The 24,831-nt window shown below is 41.9% G+C and overlaps 1 protein-coding gene across 4 annotated transcripts in view; it reads right to left on the bottom strand.

Moving 5' to 3' along the window:
- CHST9 (carbohydrate sulfotransferase 9) overlaps positions 1 to 24,831 on the bottom strand; it is a 389,155-nt gene that overhangs the window by 29,975 nt on the left and 334,349 nt on the right. For all 4 annotated transcript variants that reach the window (XM_021096201.1, XM_021096200.1, XM_021096199.1 and 1 more), the window contains one exon: positions 2,532 to 2,569. In XM_021096201.1, the coding sequence (XP_020951860.1) occupies positions 2,532 to 2,569 (38 nt within the window). The remainder of the gene's footprint in view (positions 1 to 2,531; positions 2,570 to 24,831) is intronic.

The following is a 24,831-nucleotide window of genomic DNA, read 5'->3' on the forward strand; positions in this document are numbered from 1 at the left end:
CTGGCCCCGCTCAGTGGATTAAGGATCCAGCGTGCCGTGAGCTGTGGACAGATGCAGCTTGGATATGGTGTTGCTGTGGCTGTGGTGTAAGCTGGCAGCTGAAGCTCCGATTTGACCCCTAGCCTGGGAACACATATGCCTCGGGTAATGGCCTTAAAAAAAAAAAAAAAAAAAAGAAAAAGAAAAAAGAATTGTATTCCTGGTGCATTCTTGAAAATGGGGAGCACCTCCCAAACTGTGAGAAGAAAGGATAGAAATTCCACTGTAGAATGAGAAATACCAGCTGGCAGACACTGACTGAACAAGGCAACTATCCGTTCTGAGAATGACTATATAACTGATATACTTAAGACCCTTACCTCTTAAGCTAAAATCCAAAGAATTTCACTCTCTTACTAGGCCTGGGAACCATTATGATTTTATCTGGCACCAAATCAATGTTTAAGATTATAAGTAAATATTTGGTGTTCTAGTTTAGTAAATACACGCTCTATTCGTTTAGCCAAGGGTAAAAAGAAAGAAAGTACAGGAAATGAAAGTATGCCCACAAGAAGAGGTCTTAATATATTTCTTGACCAACTGCTTCACCTTTAAAAAAAAAAGCAAGTCTCTTTATAAGGAAAAGTATTCCCTATGTGACTTAAATACTACAAACGGTAGCAATAAACTTTACAGGTGAACTGCCGCACATTCTTACTGGCCACTCGGGTATATGTAAACAGTTGCAAAAACAATGCTAAAGAAACTAAGCCCCAAAGGCAAATAAGCCATTTGAAATGGCTGATTTTAACACTGCCTGGTGATATACTTTCAAGTATTAAGAGGGCTGCTACTTGGAGTTCCTGTTGTGGCACAGTGGAAACAAATCTGACTAGGATCCATGAGGATGTGGGTTTGATGCCTGGCCTCACTCAGTGGGTTGGGGTGAGCTGTGGTGGGTTAAGGAGCCAGCATTGCCAGGAGCTGTGGTGTAGGTTGCAGAGGTGGCTGGGATCCCACATTTCTATGGCTGTGGTGTAGGCTGACAGCTGCAACTCCAATTTGACCCCTAGCCTGGGAACTTACATGCGCCTCAGGTGTGGCCCTAAAAAGCAAAAACAAACAAACAAACAAACAAAACTCCCCGCAAACAGATGGCTGCTACTAAGAATCAATATTTACAACTGTATTCAAAAGTCAAATGGTACCTGATAAGCATTAAATTTTGCCTACTGAATTTGCAATACAGTACATAAGTCCAATGAATGAACAATATTTAAAATTGGATGAACCGCAGGGCATCTGGCACAGATTAGGTAGAGCTAGAACTTAATTTGGTTGCAATGACAATGGGGACGAGAATTGGAACTTATTCTGAAATGCATTAGGAGAAGACGTTGAAAAATGTATCCTCGACTGGTATATGTGGATGTACCATTCTTCTCCTTGGCAAGGGTGAGTTATAATTTATACCAAAGGAGAGCAACAACCAAAAAAGATATGGAGAGTCATGTCGATGAAATGTGAATGAAACCTTAGCATATTTGCCCCAGGCCAGTGTCTGAGTTTCCTGGGTCTACGGAATGCAGGCAGCCCTCAGATAAACTGCAGCTAGACTGGCCTGGCAGAAGGGGATGGGGTGGGGCAAGATAACCCAACTTGGTTTGGATGAGTGTCTAACTTCTTAAACTATCGTACAGAATGACTCCATCTACCAGTCAAGGTCAAAAATAAGACAGTAAAAAGATCAGGTAAGGAGTTCCCGTCGTGGCGCAGTGGTTAACGAATCCGACTAGGAACCATGAGGTTGCCGGTTCGGTCCCTGCCCTTGCTCAGTGGGTTAACGATCCAGTGTTGCCATGAGCTGTGGTGTAGGTTGCAGATGCAGCTCGGATCCCGCGTTGCTGTGGCTCTGGCGTAGGCCGGCAGCTACAGCTCCGATTCGACTCCTAGCCTGGGAATCTCCAGGTGCCGCGGGAGTGGCCCAAGAAATAGCTAAGAAGCCAAAAAAAAAAAAAAAAAAAAAATCAGGTAAGAAAACAGTGAGCCAGGCTGGATGACACTGGCTAACTGTGGAGAGAAATCCCAGAGCAGAATGGAAACTTGGCTTGTAGGTTTCCACTGCTGAGAGTTTAGTTCTTAACTGCCTGGGAGGGAGTGACTAGGTGAATTAGAACTTGGGAAAATCACAGAGGACAGTCACCTTAGTTAAGGGAGAAGTAGATAAAGGTATCTGTTTGCAGCCATGATAGAATCAATGCAGACATCACGCCAGGCGCCAAGATGCTTCCACGTCAGAACTGGCAGAGCCCACCTCTCACTGTTTCCTGCCCTTGGGCAGGATGGGGTGGAGGCAAAGAATGAGGTGGAGGAGAAAAGGGAAGCGTTTGATCATCCACATATGACTGATTATTTATTCTCAGAACCAACAACACATATACTGCTCAAACCCAATAATTAGCAATGCCCTTAAAAAAAACATTTACAAATGCTTAATTATTAACACTTAAGGCAAAATTCTATATGACAGTTGATGAGACGTGAGGAAATACCTGGTTGGTGATACGTTCCTGGATTGTTTCTCTAGTCACTGAAAGAGAAAGCAAAGAGAAATTCCACATTAAAGTACGAAAAGGAATAAAACACGGTGCTGGTCTTGCTCTGTTCTCACTTAGAACCCCAGGAGCAGTCAGAGACTCTCTGGGCAAGGATTTGTATTGAAAAAGGGCCATTTACAATTACTCCAATAATGGGAATGGAAAAAAAAAAAAGTCAAAACTGAAATAAGCCACAGTAAGGCAAAGGCAATAGAAAATCGAGTGGAAATCTGGGAAAAATGATACCAGAAGAATGTATTAAACTTTGGCAGAGAAATGGTAAAGAGAAGAAAAGGACCAGAGAAAAATGTGAACCAGAGCCAGTCAAAGGATTCTGAACAAGGTCAGCCTGTCTGAGCGTAATCCTAACACTGGGCTCCAGGAACACTGAGGGAGAGGCAAGGAGATTTAAAGAGGCGGATGGCAGAGGTGCTACTTTTCTCTGACATACAATGATGATCAAGATATTCTTATGCTTTGGTACCGCTAGAGACTAAAGTACAAACAGTTCTCTAAATGGTCTCATGGTCAGGACAGAAACAAACCAGCAACGGAACATATGAAAAGCAACTGAGGGGTATACGTCGTAAAGACTCTAAAATAATACACTCAGCCCTTGTGGAAACAGCATGAAAGTGATCAATACCACGTTAGTCCTAAAAACAAGGGAAAAAACCTTTAGGAATAACCAACAACCAACAAAATACCAGGAAAGAGGACATTTTGTGGCTATGAAGTTATTATGTGCTTGTGAACATCTTGGTGTGATATGTACATGTTACTAAACATGTCCTCTTAAAGTTTTAATTAAGATGTTTGTGTGGGGATGTGCATTGTAGGAAATAATTCAGACAGGTCCCATGTACCCTTTACCCAGTTGTTGTTGTTTGTTTGTTTGTTTGTTTGTTTTTTTGGCTGCACCTGTGGCACATGGAAATTCCAGGGCCAGGGATACAACCCAAGCCACAGCTGTAATGACAGCCACTGAAGTGACTATGTCGGATCCTTAACTCCCTGAGCTACCATGGAACTCCTACCCTTTACCCAGTTTTCCCCACTGGTAACATCTGGAAGATCTACAGAACAATGTTATCACAACCAAGACACTGACATCAACACAGAACATTCTGAGACACAGGACGTTTCCATCACCACGAGGGTCCCTCATGTTGCCCTCTTGTGGCCACATTCATTGCCCTCCCACCCCCACCCTCTTCTTAACTCCTGGCAACCACTCATCTGTTGCTATCATTTTGTCATTTCAAGGAGGTTGTGTAAATGGAATCATACTTATTATAACCTTTTGGGATAGAATTTTCTCATGTAGCATAATTCTCTGGAGAGTCCGGTTGCTATGTGCGTTCCTGTGCATTCACACCTTTTTATTGCTGTGTAGTATTCCACAGTAAGGATGTACCAAAGTTTGTTTGGCTATTCACCCACTGAAAAATATCTGGCTAGTTTCTGGCTATTGGGAATAAAGCTGCCATCAACATTTGTGTATAAATTTTTATGGGAACCTAAGTCTTCATTTCCCTGGGATAAATGCCCAGGAATGCAATTACTAGGTTGTATGGTAGTTGCACGTTTATTTGTTTAGAAACTGTCAAACTCTTTTCAAAAAAAAAAAGACATGTAATGAATAAATGATATTCACCTGTCAAGTAAAAGATCAAACAATAAGTTAATCTGTAAATTTTACCAAGTGTTCAGTACCAGGCTAGGTGTTACATATGGTACAGTAGAAGAATAAGGAACCCAGAAAATAGACTGGCATTCTTGCACAGAGTAGGTTCTTCAGTCAAGGTACTGTCACAATATGCTAAGGGCCAGTCATAGAGTTTGAGATAAGAAGAACCAATTTCCTTCAGTTTTTAATGGTACTGTTCAATCGGACACTCTTGATATGTTTTTCTATTTGGATTGCTTTTTTTTGTCTTTTTACAGCCACACCTGCAGCATATGGAAGTTCCCGGGCTAGGGGTTGAATTGGAGCTGCAGCTGCCACCCTACACCACAGTTTGTGGCAACACCAGATCCTTAACCCACTGAATGAGGCCAGGGATCAAACCTGCATTCTCATGAAGACAATGTTGGGCCCTAACCTGCCGAGCCACAATGGGAACTCCTAGATTCACATTTTTCAAAGACCACTCAGGGCTGTTGCTGAGGGGGCAGTGTACAGAATCTTAGTTTTGTTTTCTTATGAACCCAGGGAAATCTGAAGGAATTCAAGCGAAAAAAATCAGAGCCCAGACAATCAAATAGTCATAAGCTAACTATGTGGCCACCCACTGGATTCTAGAAAATGGACTAGACAACACCCTTGTGTCTAGTTTAAGGCTCTGCCAGTTACTAGGTGCTTGATTTTGGGCTAGATACTCACTGTTCCAGTCCTGCTTGGCCACCTAGCAAAGCATTAACTAGTTTTACCCCTCTCCAAATTTATGAGGATTGAAGTGAAATAAGCAAGAACTTTGCAGACAGAGGATGAGAGGAGAGCATTCCAGGGAGTTGAGACAGGAAGAGCCAGGTTTCAGAGGCAAGGCAAGGGTGTGCAGATCATGAGACATTTTGAGTGGCTCCCATCATCTAAGCCTATGGACCACTGCAGGTGGGAAGGAAGGGGTGTGGGAAGAGGGTGAGAGACCAGCTTTAGGAGGTTGTTGACTTGAGATGAGGTTGGAAAAGGCTTTGCAGGCTGTTGGAAGCCAGAAGAGATTTTTCAGGAGGTGGGGTGAAGTGACCAAAGCTGTTCTTGAGAAAGATGATAGGTGGGATGGGGGACGGGTTGATGGTGAGGGAGATACTGTGAGCATGCAAGTGTCCAGGCAGAAGTGATGACGGCTTCGGCCAGGAGTGAGGGCAGGCAGAAGGGATGCCTGGACCAGGAGGCTTTCTTTTCTTTCATTTTGTTTTTTCGTTTTTCCCTCTTTTTGGCCCCCTGGCAGCATATGGATTTCAGATTCTATCCATGGTTGTAACCTAAGCTGCAGCTTTGGCAACGCTGGATCCTTAACCCACAGTGCTGGCCTGGGGATTGAACCTGTGTCCTAGTGCTCCCAAGATGCTGCCGATCCTGTTGGACCACAGTGGGAACTCCCCAGGTAGCATTTCTGAGGTAAGTTCTGGAGACTAGTTGGATGTGGGAGATACAGGAGCAGGGAGCTGGGGGAACTGTGGATTTTTAACTGTGGATAATGATAATTAAGTGAATCATACTGGCTTGTTCTCATAATTAAAATGAAGATATCTATAGGTTATGAAAACTGGTAAGGTGATTATGATAGATTGAAAAATGACCCACCCCACATTGTCCACATCCTAATCTCTGGATCCTGTGAATGTGGTACCTTACATGGCAAAGAGATTTGCAGGTGTTTTGAAGTCAAGGATCTTGAGATGGGAAGATTATCCTGGATCATCTGGATGTACTCAATATCATCACAAGAGTCCTTATAAGACAGACAAGAGAGCCAAAGGCAGAGAGGAGGTGATGTGACAATGGAAGCAGGCATCAGGGTGATGCATGGCTGGAAGGGGACCAAGGAGGAGAGAAAACTGCAGAGGCAAGATGTGGACATTGTTGGCTCAGCTTATGATCAAGATAGGTTGGTGCAGTGGTTAACAAATCTGACTAGGAACCATGAGGTTGCGTGTTTGATCCCTGGCCTTGCTTAGTGGGTTGAGGATCCAGTGTTGCTGTGAGCTGTGGTGTAGGTTGCAGACGTGACTAAGATCCTGTGTTGCTGTGGCTCTGGCATAGGCCAGCATCTACAGCTCTGAGATCCCTGGCCTGGGAACCTCCATATGCCTCGGGAGCAGCCCTAAAAAGACAAAAAGATGACAACAACAAAAAAGACAGATTGGGGGACATTGTTGTCCATCATGAGCTACAGGAATGGAAGTTACAGAAACAGCCCAACCCACCTTCACTAAAGTTTGGGGGGATTTACTCCTCAAAGATGTATAATTCCAGGAGTGCCCTCGTGGCTCAGTGGGTTAAGGATCCAGCATTGACACAGCTGTGGCTCTGGTTACTGCTGTGCCGAGGGTTTAATCCCTGGCCCAGGTACTTGTGCATGCTGAGGGGCAGGGCCAGACAAAAGATGTATAATTCTAGAATAAGTGTCGAAAATTCTCGAAACTCTGGTGAGACTCACTAATCCTCCCTACTTTAAGTACTTTGATGAATCACTTCAAACTTCAGGAGAAATTCATCTGCTGCCTAAACAGTTTCGAAGTGGTTTTAACCTCTTTCAGGATACAGGCCCCTCTGAGAATCTAAAAGCAGTTATGAATCTGTTCCTCAGAAAAATGCCCACACCCAGAAAAATGGGACAAATGTGGAAGGAGCATGTGGGTGAAAGTGGATAAAAGGAATGAAGATAGGACAGAGTCATATCTGGCTTATTTACTCACTTATTCAACAAATGTTTGCTCAGCTACCATATGTCCCATATGGATACTCAGCTCTGGGGATTCAACTGTGACCATTCAAGCTCCCCAAGAGCTTGCTGGCTCAGTTCCCTGCTTTTCCTTGACATAGTCTACTTCTGGACTACAGTCTCCATTTTCCGCAGCCGTGTACAGAGTCGCAAGAATCTGCAGTTTAAAGTCTATTTTGAACAGCAAGTCCCAGCAGGTGAAATAATTTCTCCAGTTCCAGTGCTTCTGGCCCATTTTCAGTCCTTCAAAACAAGTCTCATTAGCTGTTTGGCCACTTTCCTTACTTAATGAATGGAAATTACATATCCAGTGTCTTATAGTATATTTATTCTAAAAAATATGATACCTTCAAGGTGACAGAGGCCTGCTGAGTGCCTGGTGTGCAAAGACATTCAGAGCAGGGTGCCCACCCTAGGTCAAGGTGAAGTGGGAGGGAGAGATGAGAAGAGATAATTTGGCATCTCTTAAAACACTTAAAACACATTTTAAGTGTTTTAATAGAGTTTTGTGAATGACACAGTGTGAGAACACAAGAAGAGAAACTAATGTGGCTGATCTGGGGGAACAAATAAGTTTCCGGGAGGGACGTTGCAAATAACTACTCTTTTTGTTTGTTTTTGTTTTTGTTTTTAGCTGTGCCTGGGCAAGTGGAAGTTCCTGGGCCAGGGATTGAACCCATGCCACAGCAACGTGGACTGTTGCAGTGAAAATGCTAGATCTTTAACCTGCTGCACCAATAACTACTCTTATCCTTTCTCTCTCCTTTTTTTTTTAGGGCTGTACCTGGGGCGTATGGAGGTTCCCAGGCTAGGGGTCCAATCAGAGCTGTAGCCACTGGCCTACACCACAGCCACAGCAACTCAGGAACCGAGCTGCGTCTGCAACCTACACCATAGCTCACGGCATCGCCAGATCCTTAACCCACTAAGCGGGGCCAGGGATGGTAGCTGCATCTTCATGGATGCTAGTCAGGTTTGCTAACCACTGAGCCATGACGGGAACTACTTGTCCTCTCCTTTAGCTTAAGGATCACTGGGTTACAGCATCACACTGGGTTAAGGATCCAGTGTTGCCGTGAGCTGTGGTGTAGGTCCTTTAGCTTATGCAGAAATATGTCATGAACAACCATAAAAGGCCCTTTTTTATTGGCCTTTTATTTAATGGAGTTTAAGAATATCTTCTGGATATGGGCATGTTTAAACAAATGCTGAGAGAGAAGCTGAATACAAGACCTTTATAAAAAAAGATGAGGGAGTTCCCATCGTGGCTCAGTGGAAATGAATCTGACTTGTACCCATGAGGACGCAGGTTTGATCCCTGGCCTCGCTCAGTGGGTTAAGGATCCAGTGTTGCCGTGAGCTGTGGTGTAGGTCATAGACTTGGCCAGCATCTACAGCTCTGATTTGACCCCATCAAACCTCCATATGCCGAAGGTGCAGCCCCGAAAAGACCAAAAAAAAAAAAAAAAAAAAAAAAGGTGAGATAAGTCCCAACCTTGGGATGGAGGAATTGGAATAGGGAGTAGTTGGATCAGATCTTCAGAAATGGATGGAATTTGAAGGTTTGTGAAAATGACAGAGGGAAGGGTTTCAGGAGAAATATTGTTCTCCAGGGTGATCTAGAAACAAGTCAGTTGCCTTATGTTTGAAGTCTTAGACAATATGGAACCAATCGTGGTTTCTTCAGCAGAGATGGAATATGAAGACAAATTCAACTTGGTGAGTAGACTGGAGAGAAGAAGGAGAACAATTGGAAAATACGTTAGGGGGCTTTGGTGGGTGGATAAACAAGGTGATGGATTGGGGCCTAGACTAGGGAGGTTGACATGAGAAGGAAGAGAAGAAAATCAAAGGAGCATGTGGGTGAAAATGGATAAAAGGAATGAAGATAGGACAGAGTCATATCTGGCTTATTTACTCACTTATTCAACAAATGTTTGCTCAGCTACCATATGTCCCATATGGATACTCAGCTCTGGGGATTCAACTGTGACCATTCAAGCTCCCCAAGAGCTTGCTGGCTCAGTTCCCTGCTTTTCCTTGACATAGTCTACTTCTGGACTACAGTCTCCATATAACGTTATCCTTTCTGTAGCGATGCTCAGCTGTTTTGAAGGTACCCCATGTGAAATCTTGAGATGGGACAAGGAAAAGAAGGTAAGGTTACGAATCTCCTCTTTCTTGGAGTGTGAACACACCCGTTGTATTTCTGTGCATCACGTAGAGTAATTTGATGTTCTACAGCTGTCAGATTCTGGAGTATTGCCTCCTCTTCCTCCCCATCAAAGAGTATTTTAGGAAGGAAGATGAGAATTTGGGGAAGAGGACCAAGATGGTGATCTGGAATGGGGTAGAGCTGCAATTCAGTGAATTGGCCTGTCATGCAAAAGAACACAGAGCTGGCACCATTGCTTATGAAGAGACTCAGGGACCAGGAATAGTCCAAGGGGGGTGAAGACAGGAGCAGGGGAGGCATTTCAAAGAAGTTCACAGACAGCATGAAGACTCAGCGTCTTCGGAACTATCTATCCACAACTCCTGTTGTCCATTTTAGAGACAGTGCCTTGTTGCAGCTCCTCAGATGCAACGTCAGCCTTCTGGTGGTCCCGGCATCCACACTCGATTGCCCTAAATTCCTACTCCATCCTACTCGCCTTGCACCACCTGCTTCTTGCCCGTCTCTCCAACCTCACCTTGCTTGCTGTTCCCTCTCCCTTTCTACCCTCCAATTGCTTTGGTCTTAGGTGAATCCCTGGTCCTTTTGACCTCTGGCCCTTTGTACATGCTTTTGTCTCTTCAGTTTTGCAGGGCTGGCTCTTTTGGATTTTTCAGGTTTCAGTTTAATATTAAGACTTTAGGGGCTCTTCTCTCTTCATCCATCTCCCCTTGTTATTCTTGATCTCGGCCCATCATTTTTTTCTTTGCTAGCACTTACCACGACTTGCAATCATTTTGTCATTTGTATGTTTGCTTGCTTCTTTTCTTGTCTCCTATTCTAAAGGGTAAGCTCCCTAAGGTCAGGGACTATGCCCATCTTCTTTACTGTTGTACCGCATGGCCCAGTGCTGGCATACTCTGGGGGTTTAGTACAAATTTACTGAATGATTGACAGTATTTTCAGTCAGGGGTGGCTTATATCAGTTCCCATATTTTAAGGGTGCTGCTCCTGGCACTTACTCACTACTGAAAGGAAAGGTTCATAGATTAAAACTCATTATATGGACCACATTAGGGCCTGAAGCTGACTACTGATATATTCTGGCCCATACCAAATGCTTTGTTTTGTGACAGTAGGTATTTTTGCATCCATTCTCAATTGATTTTCCAAGAATTTTCAAGTATCCTCATAATAGTAATCATGTCAAAAGGACCTTTTTCTCTCCTATTTTATACAATATCTATAGCAGCCTCGTTCTGCCCTAGAAACACAATAAGTGTTCAAAATTTTGGGAATTGAAGTGAAGGGCTGAGGGTTAATTCTAGATAACTCAGAACATCATTTTTATACTTTTCCTTAAGGTTAACCACATTTTACTTGTCCTTTTAGCTTGATTTACCCAACTTTCCCCCATTTTCATTCACTAAACTACTATTTACTAACATAAAGTTTCTTAGCACAGCTACAGTGACGATTCAGGCTTCTCTTTAATTGCACTATGGAGTTATGTGGAACTAGGGACCTTGGCTGGTGGAAGAAGGGGGCAGTTGTCTTGAAAGCTCCAGCTACAGGTAGGAACCTAAGATTCACAAACCCAGGCTGATGACAAGACAGGCTGGACATAAGTGTCCCTGGAAAAAGGTCACAGTGAGTCCAGAATTTGAGGTGTCTGTCCAGATAAGGAAGAGGTAGGTGATGGCTGGTTTTGTAAGTGGCAGGGAACACATCCACGTTTTGGAGGGACTTAGGGACCAGGTCATGAACAACTCAGGCAACAAAGTCAGGGCCATGCTGGGGACTAATGGCTAAGGCAAGGGGTGATTCAGAAGGTAACAGGGCAGATGTCCAGTCACCAAGGTTAGAGAGTCAGTTGAGGGTCATAAGGACTCAAGTGCCAGAACAGGCCATTTTTGTGAGTTATAGCTATTTAAATAGGAGAAAAGAAAAGATGTTCGACATGACTCATTATTAGAGAAATGCCAATCAAAACCACTATGAGGTACCACCTCACTCTGGCCAGAATGGTCACCATCAAAAAGTCTACAAACAATAAATGCTAGAGAGGATGTGGAGAAAAGGGATCCCTGTTACACTGTTGGTGGGAATGTAAATTGGCACAACCACTGGGGAAAACAGTGTGGAGATTCCTCAGAAAACTAAACATAGAACTACCATTTGATCCAGCAATCCCACTTCCGGGCATCTATCCAGAGAAAACCATGACTTGAAAAGACACACGTACTCCGATGTTCATTGCAGCACTATATACAATAGTCAAGACATGGAAACAACCTAAATGTCCATTGACAGAGGGGTGGATAAAGAAGACATGGTACATATACACAATGGAATATTACTCAGCCATTAAAAGGAAAGAAATAACAGCATTTGCAGCAACATGGATGGACCTAGAAATTACCATGCTAAGTGAAGTCAGTTAATGAGACACCAACATAAAATGCTATCACTTACATGTGGAATCTGAAAAAAGGGACACAATGAACTTCTTTTCAGAATAGATACTGACTCACAGAATTTGAAAAACTTATGGTTTCCAAAGGAGACAGGTTGGGGGGTGGGGGGAATGGGATGGGGATTTGGAATGAAAATGCTATAAAACTGGGTTGTGATGGTTGTTGTACAACTATAAATGTAATAAAATTAACTGAGTAATAAAAACATGAAAAAAAAGAAAAAAATAAATGGGAGAAAAATCATCTCCTCCCTTGAGCTGTTAAAACTCTAGTAAATTAAGGTATATACTTTTATATAATTATTTTGTGGCTCTACTGGTTATGACTGCAGCTAATGATAATTTTTTTCCCTTGCTCATGGATAGTCTTAGCCTGGTGGAGATGTAAATGATCCCTACCCGAGACAAGAAAAAAGGAGGGAATCCCACTTAAGGAAAACCTAAGTCATTCCCCAATTTATTCAAATCATATTGGTGGAAGAGGAATGGAATTTAGGGGCTAAATTGTAACCGCAAGAGCCTTTGCTTATAAAAGATGAAGTATGTGGTTTAGCATCTTTTAATTATTTTTTCTAGCATCTTGAATATACAGTGTTTGAAATCTCTGGTTGGATCAACATTATTTTGCTCAGAGGTTTGTGGACTTTGCATACTGATTCTTTCCTGTTTCCAAGTACATTTGCTTTTAGGCTATTTTTATTCACTTTAAAGGAATTTTAATAACTTTCTGTTGACAGCATGGACAGCTGGTCTTGAGAATTAAAGAAAATTCACTTGCTGACTGAGGAAGGAAGTGACATCAATGAGCTTCTAAAGTCAGCCCTGAGGGGGAAATTGGCTTGTGAGAGAGTAGCCTTTCATGGCATTGTATTTATCGAGCGATGCCTTGAGATGCAAATTGGTGTATCAATCAAACCTATGGTGCCTACCTCCGACCGAGGTAGCGCCAACTGCAGGAACAAAACCCTGTGACACTGAAGAGGAAAAGGATGAGGGGTCTAGTAACCTGGGGGCTAAGTGAATAATGGGAGCTCACAGCCCCTCTCTGGGCTGATAGTTCATTCTCTTGTCAAGCCTCAGTTTCTTTGTCTAGAAAATGAGTTTGATGTGAACTGTTGGCTGGAGTCAGTCAATTTCTGTGACAGATGGCTAATAAGACCATGTACTAATCTATAGAGTGAAGACTTGTTATCTCACCACTTTGTCCCAAAGGGTGCTATCAATTGTTTTTTATCCCCCACTGTGAGCTGTCGAGAAAGAGGGAGTTTTAAGGGTCATTTGTGGCCTCTACCTCGGTCCCTTGATATTTTGAAAATTGGCATTTATTGTTTATAAGTCTACTGCAGGAAAAGTCAGGTGCCAAATCTAGATTTTAAGTAACAATGACAAGGGTTCCCACTGTGGCTCAGCGGGTTAAGAACCTGACATAATATCTGTGAGGATGCAGGTTCAATCCCGACCTTGCTCAGTGGGTTAAGGATCTGGCATTGCTGCAAGCTGCAGCATAGGCCAGCAAATGTAGCTCCTAACCCCTAGCCCAGGAACTTCCATATGCCACTGCAGGTGCGGTTGCAAAAAGAAAACAAACAAACAAACAAAAAAACCAAAAACCTGAACAAACCTGAAATAACAGCGATGATAGTAATAGCAATGATCATTCTCTGACTAATAAATGACTTAATTCTTCACCCCATCAGAGACTTTCCCTCTGGAGCTGGAGTTATCCATTTTTCAATGGTAACTGTGGTGCAAGTGGAGCGTGGGTGTACGTGTGGGTGGCATCATGTGAGTGTACATGTATGCGTGTACACACACATACATGCCTGTGTGAAAGAGAGGTGGAAAGAGTACTGGATACATTTTACAGTTAAGAGCTGAAAAATTACACTGCCGATTATTAATTTCTTTGCTCATTTTAGGAAGTGTTTGTGATGGCTAGAGTGATGCTTCAATAACAGTTAAATAACCTGAGTTTCAGTTAACAATCTATGGAGTCAAAGGCAATTCTCTTAACCCCAAGAGATAGATGTATCTTTACTGGCTTCATTTCCTTGTCTATAAACATGTTTGGGGTATTCAATTAAATTTTCAAATATTATGAACTTCAATGTGTAACTTGAACCACTCGAAAAACATGTTAAGTAAATAAAAGAGTGGGTGGGTTCTCAATAGCCATAATCTTCAGGTTGAAGGATTTTCAGATTGTCCTCAAGCAAAACTCACTCATTTGATCCCACAGCAATATTTTAATGAATGGCTATTCTGTCACTATCAAGCAGTATGACATTGAGCAAATAATTCATTCCTGTAGTCTTTATCTTTAGTGCATAATAACAATGTTGCAAATACAGAGGGTCTTTAAATTTGTTTGTAATTCCTTAAGTTCTTTGGCCCTAAAAACAATGAGGGAGTTTGAAAATTTCCATAGAATTAGCATAAATAAAAAAATTGGTCATGTTTGGTGGGGGAAACTGAGAAGGCTTCATGGAGGAGATAGCATTTGATCTGGGGAGTCATATTGATAGAAATAGATTGGAGGAAAGGTATTTCTCTTGGAAGGAAAAGCATGGTGAGCAAAAGCACAGAACCAGGAAATGCACGGGCTGCGTATGGGGAGTAATGAAAAGTTCTGCTTGACTTCAGTGACATCTGTATATTAGTGAATGATCAGAGGCAAGGCAAAATGTGTGTGATGGACCATTATCACGGAAGGTCCTAAATACTTTTGGAGAGGTTTTGACATTTATTTGGTAAGGGAGTGCTAAAAGATTTTTGAGCCAGAGAGTAATCAAAACTGTTTGAGGAAGATGAATCCAATGATGCTATGGCTTGAGGATGGGGGATACTAGTAAAGAGATGGCATAATGTAGGTGAGTGTGAAATACACTGTGTGTGTAGAATGGCTTTCATTTGCATGGGGGGCTAGGGCAGGGGGGCAGTGGAAAGAAAGGAGCTAGAGATGATCAAGAACTTGAGCCTTGGAGTTCCCGTTGTGGCGCAGTGGTTAACGAATCCGACTAGGAACCATGAGGTTTCAGGTTTGATCCCTGGCCTTGCTCAGTGGGTTAAGGATCTGGCGTTGCCGTGAGCTGTGGTGTAGGTCGAAGACACGGCTCCCACGTTGCTGTGGCTGTGACCGGGGTCTTCAGCTCCAATTAGACCCCTAGCCTGGAAACCTCCATATGCCATGGGATTGGCCCTAGAAAAAGGCAAAAAAAAAAAAAAAAGAATTTGAGCCTTGTTACTGGGGAGAAGAGGTTCTTAATGCAAAGGTAGAAACAAGGAAATAGGGCCAGTTTAAAGAAGCAAATTTGATGAGAAATGGTAGAAGTGGAAATGATTAGCTCAGTTCAACATTTGTTAAGTTAGAAATACCAGTAAGAGGAGTTCCTGCTATAGTGCAGCCAGTTAAGTATCCAGTGTTGCCGCAGCTGTGGTGTAGGTTGCAGCTGCAGTTTGGATTGATTCCTGGCCCGGGGAATTTACATATGCTATAGGTGTGGCTAAAAAAAAATACTAGTAAGATAGCAAGACATCCTGGAGGAGGCAGAAAAGAGGATCAGAAAAGAGGTCAATATCAGGCAGTCTTCTGCAGAGAGATGCCTGGGGAAGCTCCAGGATGCAAGACTCTTTTTCAAGCATATATACAGGGAAATAATGACAAGATCAGAACTTTGGGGAAGAGCTGTATTTTACTTATATTTAAATAATTTGATGCCTCCTTAGGTAATGGAATGCAAATTTTACATCGACTGCAGTGAACATTAGATGCTGTCTCTAAGCTATCACAAGGATTTACTACCAGGAACTAGCAATTTTGAAGTTTGCTTTCAGAGTTTCAGTTCTCATTGGTCCTGGATTTGAGTTAAAGCCTTCCATTCGGACACCAATTCTAACGGTGTGTTTTTTTCTTTAACACACCAAGCAATTCAATGAATTATCCACAGATACTGACTGACTATTCCACCAATTTAACTCAATTCTGACATTATCTACCTGGAGATAGAGTCAGATCCCATAGGTTAAGGGCTCAGTCCTAGAAGTCTGCCTCCCCCCCCACAACAGTCTCTCTCTCTCTCTCTCTCTCTCACACACACACACACACACACACACACACACTTCGGATGCCACTTACAAGTCCAGCTTGTCACCTGGGTACTGGCTATAGATCAGAGGTCCTCACGAACCCATCCTTGGGTTTGAATAATTTGCCAGGGTGGGGCTCATGGAACTCAAAGAGACATTTTACTTACTAGATCACTGGCTTATTACAGAAGACTGGAAATCAGAAGAGATGCCAAGGGCAAGGTATGGGGAAGAGGCACGGAGCTTCCATGCCTTCTCTCTAAATCCCCACTCTTTCACCAGCCAGGAAGCTCTCTGAACCCCATCCCTTTGGGTTTTTATGGAGGTTTCATTACATGGGCCTAATTGATTAAGTCACTGGCCATTGGTGATGGGCTCAATCTCCAGGCCCATCCCTCCCTTGAGGTCAGGGGTGGGATTGACAGTTTTCACCCTCTAATCACATGGTTGGTTCTCCTGGCAACAGCCTTCACCCTCAGGTGGGATCCAAAGTCACCTCATTAAGCTAACAAGACTCCTTTATCACTCTCATCATTTGGGAAATTCCAAGAGTTTGGGGGAGCTCTGTGCCATAAATTGGGGACAAAGACCACATATACCTAATTCTTACTATAAACCAAAGTTGCATAAAGTAAAATTACAAGTTCTAGTAGAAGAAACTTAGGCTGATTTCCTTATTTATAAACCGAGGCTTATGGAAGTTTGGAACTTAGAAAAAGGACACAAACCACAGAGATTTCAGTAAAGGTCAACAGTGGGGGCCAAGCAGAATGTCTGGACTTGAATCTCGGTTTCTCTACTTTCTTTTGGGGGCGGGGGCTTGGACAAATAACAACCTCTCTGAGCTTCCTCATCTGTAAAAAGAGGATACCAAATATATTATAAAATCATTTTTGGTAATTCAATGAGTTAACAGAAAGGGCTTAGCACAATCCTTGGCATCTGTAATGACCTGTATCACAGGATACTCCAGCTAAGGACAATAGAACCTAGTTGTTTAAAACCCAGATGGAAGCTGGTTTTGCAGGTGGTTAAGAAGAGTAAGAACAAATTTCAAGACAGTAAAGTATTCTATTCTGGAATAGTCAGGAAGTATGAAAGAAAGCTAAGGCTAATATGTATTTTCAGTGTCAAACAGTGAAAAACACTTAGTCAAATTTAAATGATTAACAAATAGTTAAGAACTTTAGCTTAGCCAATTAATGAAAATGAAACTGCTTGGAATCCTGTTTTTACCTTAAGGCATAAATGCACAGGCATATATCCAAGCCCTGCTTCTGGCCTCCAGTCCCCAAACTACCACACTGAGGCACAGGACAAAAAATCCTGCTGCTTTCCTTCCAGTGCAGTGGGAGTGGAGGGACCAGCCGACACAAAGGACTTCCCTGTGGAATGGGGGGGGGTTTTGCGGGGTGGGCAGTGCCTCTCTAGTGAACTAATTCTGATGCTCTTGCTAAACAAGCTTTGAGCAGAAGAATGTGCACAATTTCCTGTTTACCTTTTGCTACCTTTTAGGGTGAACTATGATATGGCACCTGACAAAGACTCTTCTTTTCTTTCTTTGTTTTTGTTTTGTTTTGTTTTTTGCTCTTTAGGGCTTTGCTCACAGCACATGGAAGTTCCCAGGCTAGGAGTCCAACAGAACTACCGTTGCCAGCCTGCACCACAGTCACAGCAACCTGGGATCCAAGCCATGTCTGTGACCAACACCACTGCTCATGGCAACACTGGATCCCTGACCCACTGAGTGAGTCCAGGGATTAAACCCACATCCTCACGGATGGATACTAGTTGGGTTTGTAACCCGCTATGCCATAACGTGGGGGAACTCCCAAGACTCCCTCCCCAATCAGACTTTTTAGTCAGGTTCCTCTGACATTGGCCTTGACCCCCATCCAGTCTTCTGCCAGCCTAGCCCAGTCTTAGCAAGAGTCGTGCTAAGAATGCTCTCTACACTTCATCTGTGATCAAGCTCATTCTCCACCTTTGATGTGCAAGTCCTCAGCCGCCTTTAGCAAGAATCCTGTTAGCAGTTTAGCAAGAATCCGATTCTTAGTAATTTTCCATCCACTGACCCCTGACTCTGCTCTTTGGCTATAAATCCCTACTTGTCCTTATATTTGAGCCCCCCTCTCTCCTCTATTACATACCCGTAGTGCAACAGTCCTGAATAGAGTCTTCCTTACCATTTTGACAAGCGTTGAATTTTTTATCTTCACCACACCTACCATTTGATCATTAAATTCAATTTCTTTCCTTTCTGTCCATTTTTGCTATTCAAAAATGAATGAGTTTTATTAATTCCTTACTAAGCTTTCAGATCCCATGTACTCTCAAATTCTAATTGTTCCTAGTGGTATCTTAAAGCCTTAGTAGACAATCAAGGAAACTGTAAATGACACAATCAATCAAAGGCAGACACTCGACTCCACAATGTCATTTACAGGAAGATCCAGTATTATTAAGGTTCCCCTCCCCTGTAACTTTAGAAGCTGCAGGAAATACTAGCTTATTTTTAAAAAATCAATTTCAGAGTTTTGAAATGGGGTCTCCTTTTTCTTTCAAATTTAAGCAAGATCCTTAAAAAAACAAAACAAAACAAAACAAAAAAACAGAATTGCGATAGCTGGTTTTTTAAAGGTAATTTTTTGAGTACTAGGGACCACAGACAGTATATACACTGATGTTTTCTCAATTAACCTCTTTTCCATACATCAACACTTATCCACTTAAGGCTCAGAACTAGCTGAAAGGATTGTTAATGTGCTGTAATTGTTAGTCAGCCTCCCAGCTCTTTGTGCATGATGTAAACATACCTCCAGAGAGGTTGTTTGGATAATGTAGATGATGGTTCTGTGGAGGGAAAAAGTGGTCCCCCTGTAGGATTGGTAGGTCACGCTGTGGCATGTGGACCAGCCTGTGGTTCAGGCAGCACAGACCACATGTAAACAGGCAGCCCTCTTGGCTCCATGTGTCATCATTTTTTCCAGTTCTCCACCTACCAGATATTTTCTTCTACAGTACCCGCAGGAGAGGACGGACTCATGATTTTAACGCTTTTACTTCATCTCCCTTACTTTTTTGTATGTTTTTTGGCATTTAGGGGAATTTTATCATGTGATTGTTTGTTTTACATTTTAGGGCTTCTAAGTATTTTCTAATCACCCCTCCCTGGCCACACCAGGGGTGAGGGGTGAGAGGGAGTGGGGAGGGTGGTAGGGCAGCTTAGGGAAGTGTTGTAAAACCAATTCTGTGGTGGGAATCTTTTTTTTTTTTTTTTTTTTGTCTTTTGTTGTTGTTGCTGTTGTTGTTGCTATTTCTTGGGCCGCTTCCGCGGCACCTGGAGATTCCCAGGCTAGGGGTCGAATTGGAGCTGTAGCCACCGGCCTACGCCAGAGCCACAGCAACGCGGGATCCGAGCCGCGTCTGCAACCTACACCACAGCTCACGGCAACGCCGGATCGTTAACCCACTGAGCAAGGGCAGGGACCGAACCCGCAACCTCATGGTTCCTAGTCGGATTCGTTAACCACTGCGCCACGACGGGAACTCCTTTTTTTTTTTTTTTAATGCTCAGAAAAAGAGAAATAAAGTTGAACACAATCTGTAGTTTGGATCATATCAAATTCTTCTTTAGTAAGATATTTATTTTAAATCTTTAAAATTAATTTAGGGGAAATCATTCAATATTCATTTGAATCATAATTGATTCCTAGCTTCTTGTGAAAAATTATTATTTTTTTGTTTTTTAGGGTCACACCTGCAGGATATGGAAGTTCCCAGGCTAGGGGCTGAATCAGAGCTATAGCTGCTAGCCTACACCAGAGCCACAGCAACCAGAGCCACAGCAACGCCAGATCCGAGCCATGACTATGACCTACACCACAGCTCATGGCAATGCCAGATCCTTAACCCACTGAGAGAGGCCAGGGATCGAACCTGCATCCTCATGGATTCTAGCTGAGTTCGTTAGCTGCTGAGCCGAGAAGGGAATTCCAAGAAAAAAATGTTTCAAGGTTTTAAAGCTCACCATTTTTACACTTAGCCCAAAAATGTGTTGCTTATTCTGTTTCACAATGGTGAAAGAATCACTTTTTTCCCCCCTTTCATTTGGAAAATGTATATCTCTGATTAAATTTAGTTATTCCCCTAAAAGTAATAATTTGAATAACTTAAACTCATCAAGCCCTGAAACCATTTTATACACAAATTGTTACAATTTTTTAATTTTTAAAATCTCCCATTTTTCTTTTTCTTTTTCCTCTGAAGAACAGAGAGCACAAACCTTTTGAGTTTTACGGTAAAGGCAAATAATAGTTATTCTGCTAGGCAGCTCTAATGAGTGCTTACATCGCTATAATTCTTCTTTCGGGTAAACACACTCAAGTGGCATAAATGAGAATTTAAGAAGCTGACTTATCTCCTTTCACTATCGTGCCTGTTCCATCCTTCTCTGTTAACCAAGTTAGGGTCAATAATATTTTTGGTAATTTGAATCACTAATCACAATCTTATACAAGAAAATCCTTTCTCCTTGACTTTACTTAAATTCACTACTTACAGAAGAGGATTTTTTTTCCCTCTGTTAGAAAACATTTGCATCATAGCATGATGCTGGTTCTTGGCTCCAAAAACTAGATAGATTATGTTTCTTCTGTAACAACTCTGACTCTGGGAAGGGTCCATTTCCTTATTTATCTTTGATTTATATTCCAAGAGCAAAAAGCATCACAAAGAAATTTTAAGTCTAACAACCACCAGATTTATTGTCAGTAGTATTAGTGGCATCATGATTTTGAAACTATTTAAAATATTGTAGCAAAAAGAAAATAAGTAAGTATATTAATATGATTAGGAACTCAAGTTTTCAGTGTAAGAAAGAAGAGAAGGGACAAGGTAGAGGAATTCTAAATTTCAGTTGAAAACATATGGAGTCATCATTTAGGAAAAACGAACATCTTAGCAGTGATAATCACACCCAACATCCAGATCTTAGTTTCTATGTGCTACTCCTCATTGAAAGGAACCAAGGCTCATTGGAGAAGCTTATTCCAGGGCTAGACAGGGAAAAGATAACTTTTTTTGCCTGCAATCCAAAGAAACACTCAAAAGAAAGAAGGTCATACCAAGAAGACACAGAAACTTACACAGTTTTTCACTGTCCACATTAGGAAAAATGAACACCCAAAAGAAAAATGATTAGAATTGATTGTAATAGATGCCATAAGTAAAAAAATCAATGACTTCATAGTGGTCCTCCCGCCAAATGACAAGGGAGAGAAAGTGAAAAAAGGGAGAGTTTCTTTATTAAATAATGTCATCTAATAAATGTAGAAGAAATGACTGAATTAAGAAAAATGTTTAAAATTTCCAATGTCATAACTAATTCTGGCAGGAATTATTAATAGATTCTCAAGCATAATTACTAGCATGCAAAATATTACTCCATGGATCTCTTAGTAATTGTGAAGGAAAAATGTACTTATAAAATAGAGAGATCTGCTGTCCACACTACAAATAAAGTCATCAAACTTGGCATCACTCATAGTGCAACAGGTGAAAGCATGTAAGATGAAGTAGACGTCTTACCTACAAGGAGGTATCAGTGCCAAATAATGCTCAACCTGGCTTCTGGACTAATTGCCAGTTTACTGAGGAAAGGAACAGTTTAAACTATGTTACGAGGAATGCTGAGAATGCAGGTATCGTGACCTGGACAACTGACCTGGACTTCTAAACAATTCAATGCCATGGGGAAAAAGAGACAAGGGTAATATTGTAGATTACAAAAGAATAAAGAAACATAAAAATCAATGTCTGAACCTTGACCAGATCCTGGTTCAGGAAGGAAATAGTTGTCAAAGATCATCTTGGGGCAGCTGGAGACATTTGAATGTAGACGTGGTATCAAAAGACATTACAGAATTAGTGTCAACTTTCTTAGGTGTGAAGATGGTATTGTTATGTAGGAAAAAGCCCTCATCCTTAGGAAATATGTGTTAAGTATTTAGGAGAGAGGTAGTATGATGTCTGTAACTGACTTTAAATGTGTACGTGCATAGACACAGAGTAGGGGCAGGCAATGAGGCAAAATGTGGACAATTAGTGAATCTTGGTGACAGCTGTTTAGGTGCTCATCACATTCTGTAGGTTTGAACAAAGAAGGGCGGCAATTGAATTCAGTGCTTTGTAAAGCCGAGATAAAAATCTGAAAAGTAAGTCCATTTTCTTGACCGGGGGTAAGAATGGTTTCTAAGGAATGGTGGGAGTGGAGGCCAAATGTTAATGACTTTGGAGGTGAGAAAATGAAACAGGAAGAATGGCCTCCACAGATGATACATTTGAATAAAAATGAAAGGCAAGAGATTGAGTCAATGTAGAAATATTAATGGAATCAAAGGACTTAAAAATAGCTCTGGCTGAGACCTAGGAGTTGGCCAAGAAGGGGCTGAACACATTGGAGATGGTATAAGAAACTTTGAGCAACAGGTCCTAGTGGGTGAGTGGGCAATATATCCAAGGCTCAAGCTTGGCTTTGACCTGAAGGACAGAAGCACATCCTCTGATACTAAAGAGAAGGTGTAGGGAGGGAGTACAGTGAGTTTGCATGGAAAGTGAGAAGTTCAGAGAGTGCATGCCCTGTGGCTTCAATTTCCTTGAAACGTCTGAAGCAAGACAATCTGACAAAACATGAGAAGAGTGAGAATTTAAAGATGGCGGTGAAGGATTAGCATGATCATAAATGGGAATCCAGACATTAGGATACTGGGTGATGTAAAGACCTTCCTCTTGTTGGAAAACATGACTTCCAACAGGCACTCATAGTATCGTTGTGGAATGTTCATCTTTCTAGCGGGTGACATGAAAATAGATGGTGCAAGGGCTCCATGGTCCTGAAGACGGGGAGATCTGAAGATGGACATGAAGGTTCAGGATAGATTAGGAAGGAAGTGGGGGGGTCAAGACAGAAAAAAAAATTACAAAGAATGGCAACATAAATGTCTAGAAATATCTATGAAGTCAAAAAACTGTTAGATGGGCAAGAAGAGCTCTGGGAATAATAATAGCAAGATGCAATCAGAGATCTTTGAATTTTAGTTTTTTGAGGGGGAGCAAAGGTCAAGAGCAAGTTATGGCCATGGGAGCTGGTGGATGAAGCTGAGCAGAGGCTCACGGTTACAGAGCAGTGTCCCTAGACTCACAGAGCTTTAGACTTAGATGAGCAGAGCCTTGACTCCAATTTCTACCAAAGCCTGAAGGCATTTTTGTCAGTGAGGGGTCTGATTTTAGTTTATTGCCCTTAAAAAAAAGTCTGCCTCACTCAAATTTTAATTGTTTTCCTTAATCTATTTTTATCCAAGTAAGAGGATTGGGAAAGAGTTAACACTAAAGCATGAATTCCCCTTCAAGGGTTTATTCTAAGGAAATCCTGAGGCCAGTGTATAGAACTGGGTCAGCATGTGTGTTCCAGGCTGGGCAGGAACAAACTTGAGAACAACATAAGAGGAGCTCAGAAGAGATTGGCTAAAGAAGTTCTGGCAAAACCTTTCAGTGGAACTCTTACGCAGCCAGTCAAAAAAATGAAGTGGATATATTTAATGAAATATGGATCTATCTAATGAAAACAGTGAGTTACAAAACTGTATAACATGAACCTATTTTTGTTAAAATGTATAGATTTTTATGAAAAATAGTATGTGTCCCTGATTATGCTTGATTTATAGCTTTTTTTTTTTCTTTCTGTTTCTCTGTACCTTCTACTTTTCTACAATGAGTTGTGTTCCTTGTGTAACAAAGAAGTTTGGATTTCAAATATATTGAAAATGAAATATAAATAGCCTATATAACATGGTTGTGTTCAAACTATTTTGCCTTATTACTAAATCAATGTTTGTTGTGAAAATTTCAGACAATCCAGATAAAAGACAGAGGAGTTCCCATCGTGGCTCCTTGGTTACGAATCCGTCTAGGAACCATGAGGTTGCCGGTTTGATCCCTGGCCTCGCTCAGTGGGTTGAGGATCCTGCGTTGCTGTGAGCTGTGGTGCAGGTTGCAGACATGGCTCGGATCCCGAGTTGCTGTGGCTCTGCGATTGGACCCCTAGCCTGGGGACCTCCATATGCTGCAGGTGAGGCCCTAGAAAAGACAAAAAAAAAAAAAAAAAAAAAAAAAAAACCAGAAAAAAAAGACAGATGAAAGATAGAAACAACAATTACTTGTGATCCTACCATCTGAGATAAGACCTGTTAACCTTTGTGGTGCACCTGTCCATATTTTTTTTTTTTTTTTGTCTTTTTGCGATTTCTTGGGCTGATCTCGTGGCATATGGAGGTTCCCAGGCTAGGGATCTAATCAGCTGTAGCCGCCGGCCTACGCCAGAGCCACAGCAACACAGGATCTGAGCCATGTCTGTGACCTACACCACAGCTCACGGCAACACCAGATCCTTAACCCACTGAGCAAGGTCAGGGATCGAACCTGCATCCTCATGGTTCCTAGTCGGATTCGTTAACCACTGCGCCACAATGGGAACTCCCTGAGATATTTTATTTTTATTCTTTTAAAAATGACATCATCTAACACATATGTTTTTAAAACTATTTTGTTCACTTACATAATATATTATGAATACTCTTTGTTCTTAAATATTCCCAATCTGTATCATTTTGAATGGCTACTAGTATTTTTAAAAAATACGTCAAAGTTTCTTTAATCCCCCTCTTGAGATGTTTGTTCTTTAAAAAAAAAAAAAAATTTATGATCTCATTTGCAGCATAGGGACCCAGGCTGGGAACTGAATCCAAGCCATGGCTGCGACCTATGCTGTAGCTATGGCAATACCGGATGCTTTAAGCCACTGCGCTGGGCCAGGGATCAGACCCACACCTCCACAGTGATCCAAGCTCCTACAGTCAGATTCTTAATCCAGGGGGAACTCCAAGATGTCTGTTATTTTACTGCTTTTTTGGCGAGGTGTACTCTATCATATGCGACTCTGTGAGGGGGTGTTCCAATGAACATTCTTTTAAGCACATCTATGGCTCTTTCCAGTATAAATTCCTTAAAGTGGGTTGATAGATTATTGAGTTT

This window comes from Sus scrofa, chromosome 6 (assembly GCF_000003025.6).
Source record: "Sus scrofa isolate TJ Tabasco breed Duroc chromosome 6, Sscrofa11.1, whole genome shotgun sequence".
Classification (NCBI taxonomy): Eukaryota; Metazoa; Chordata; class Mammalia; order Artiodactyla; family Suidae; genus Sus; species Sus scrofa.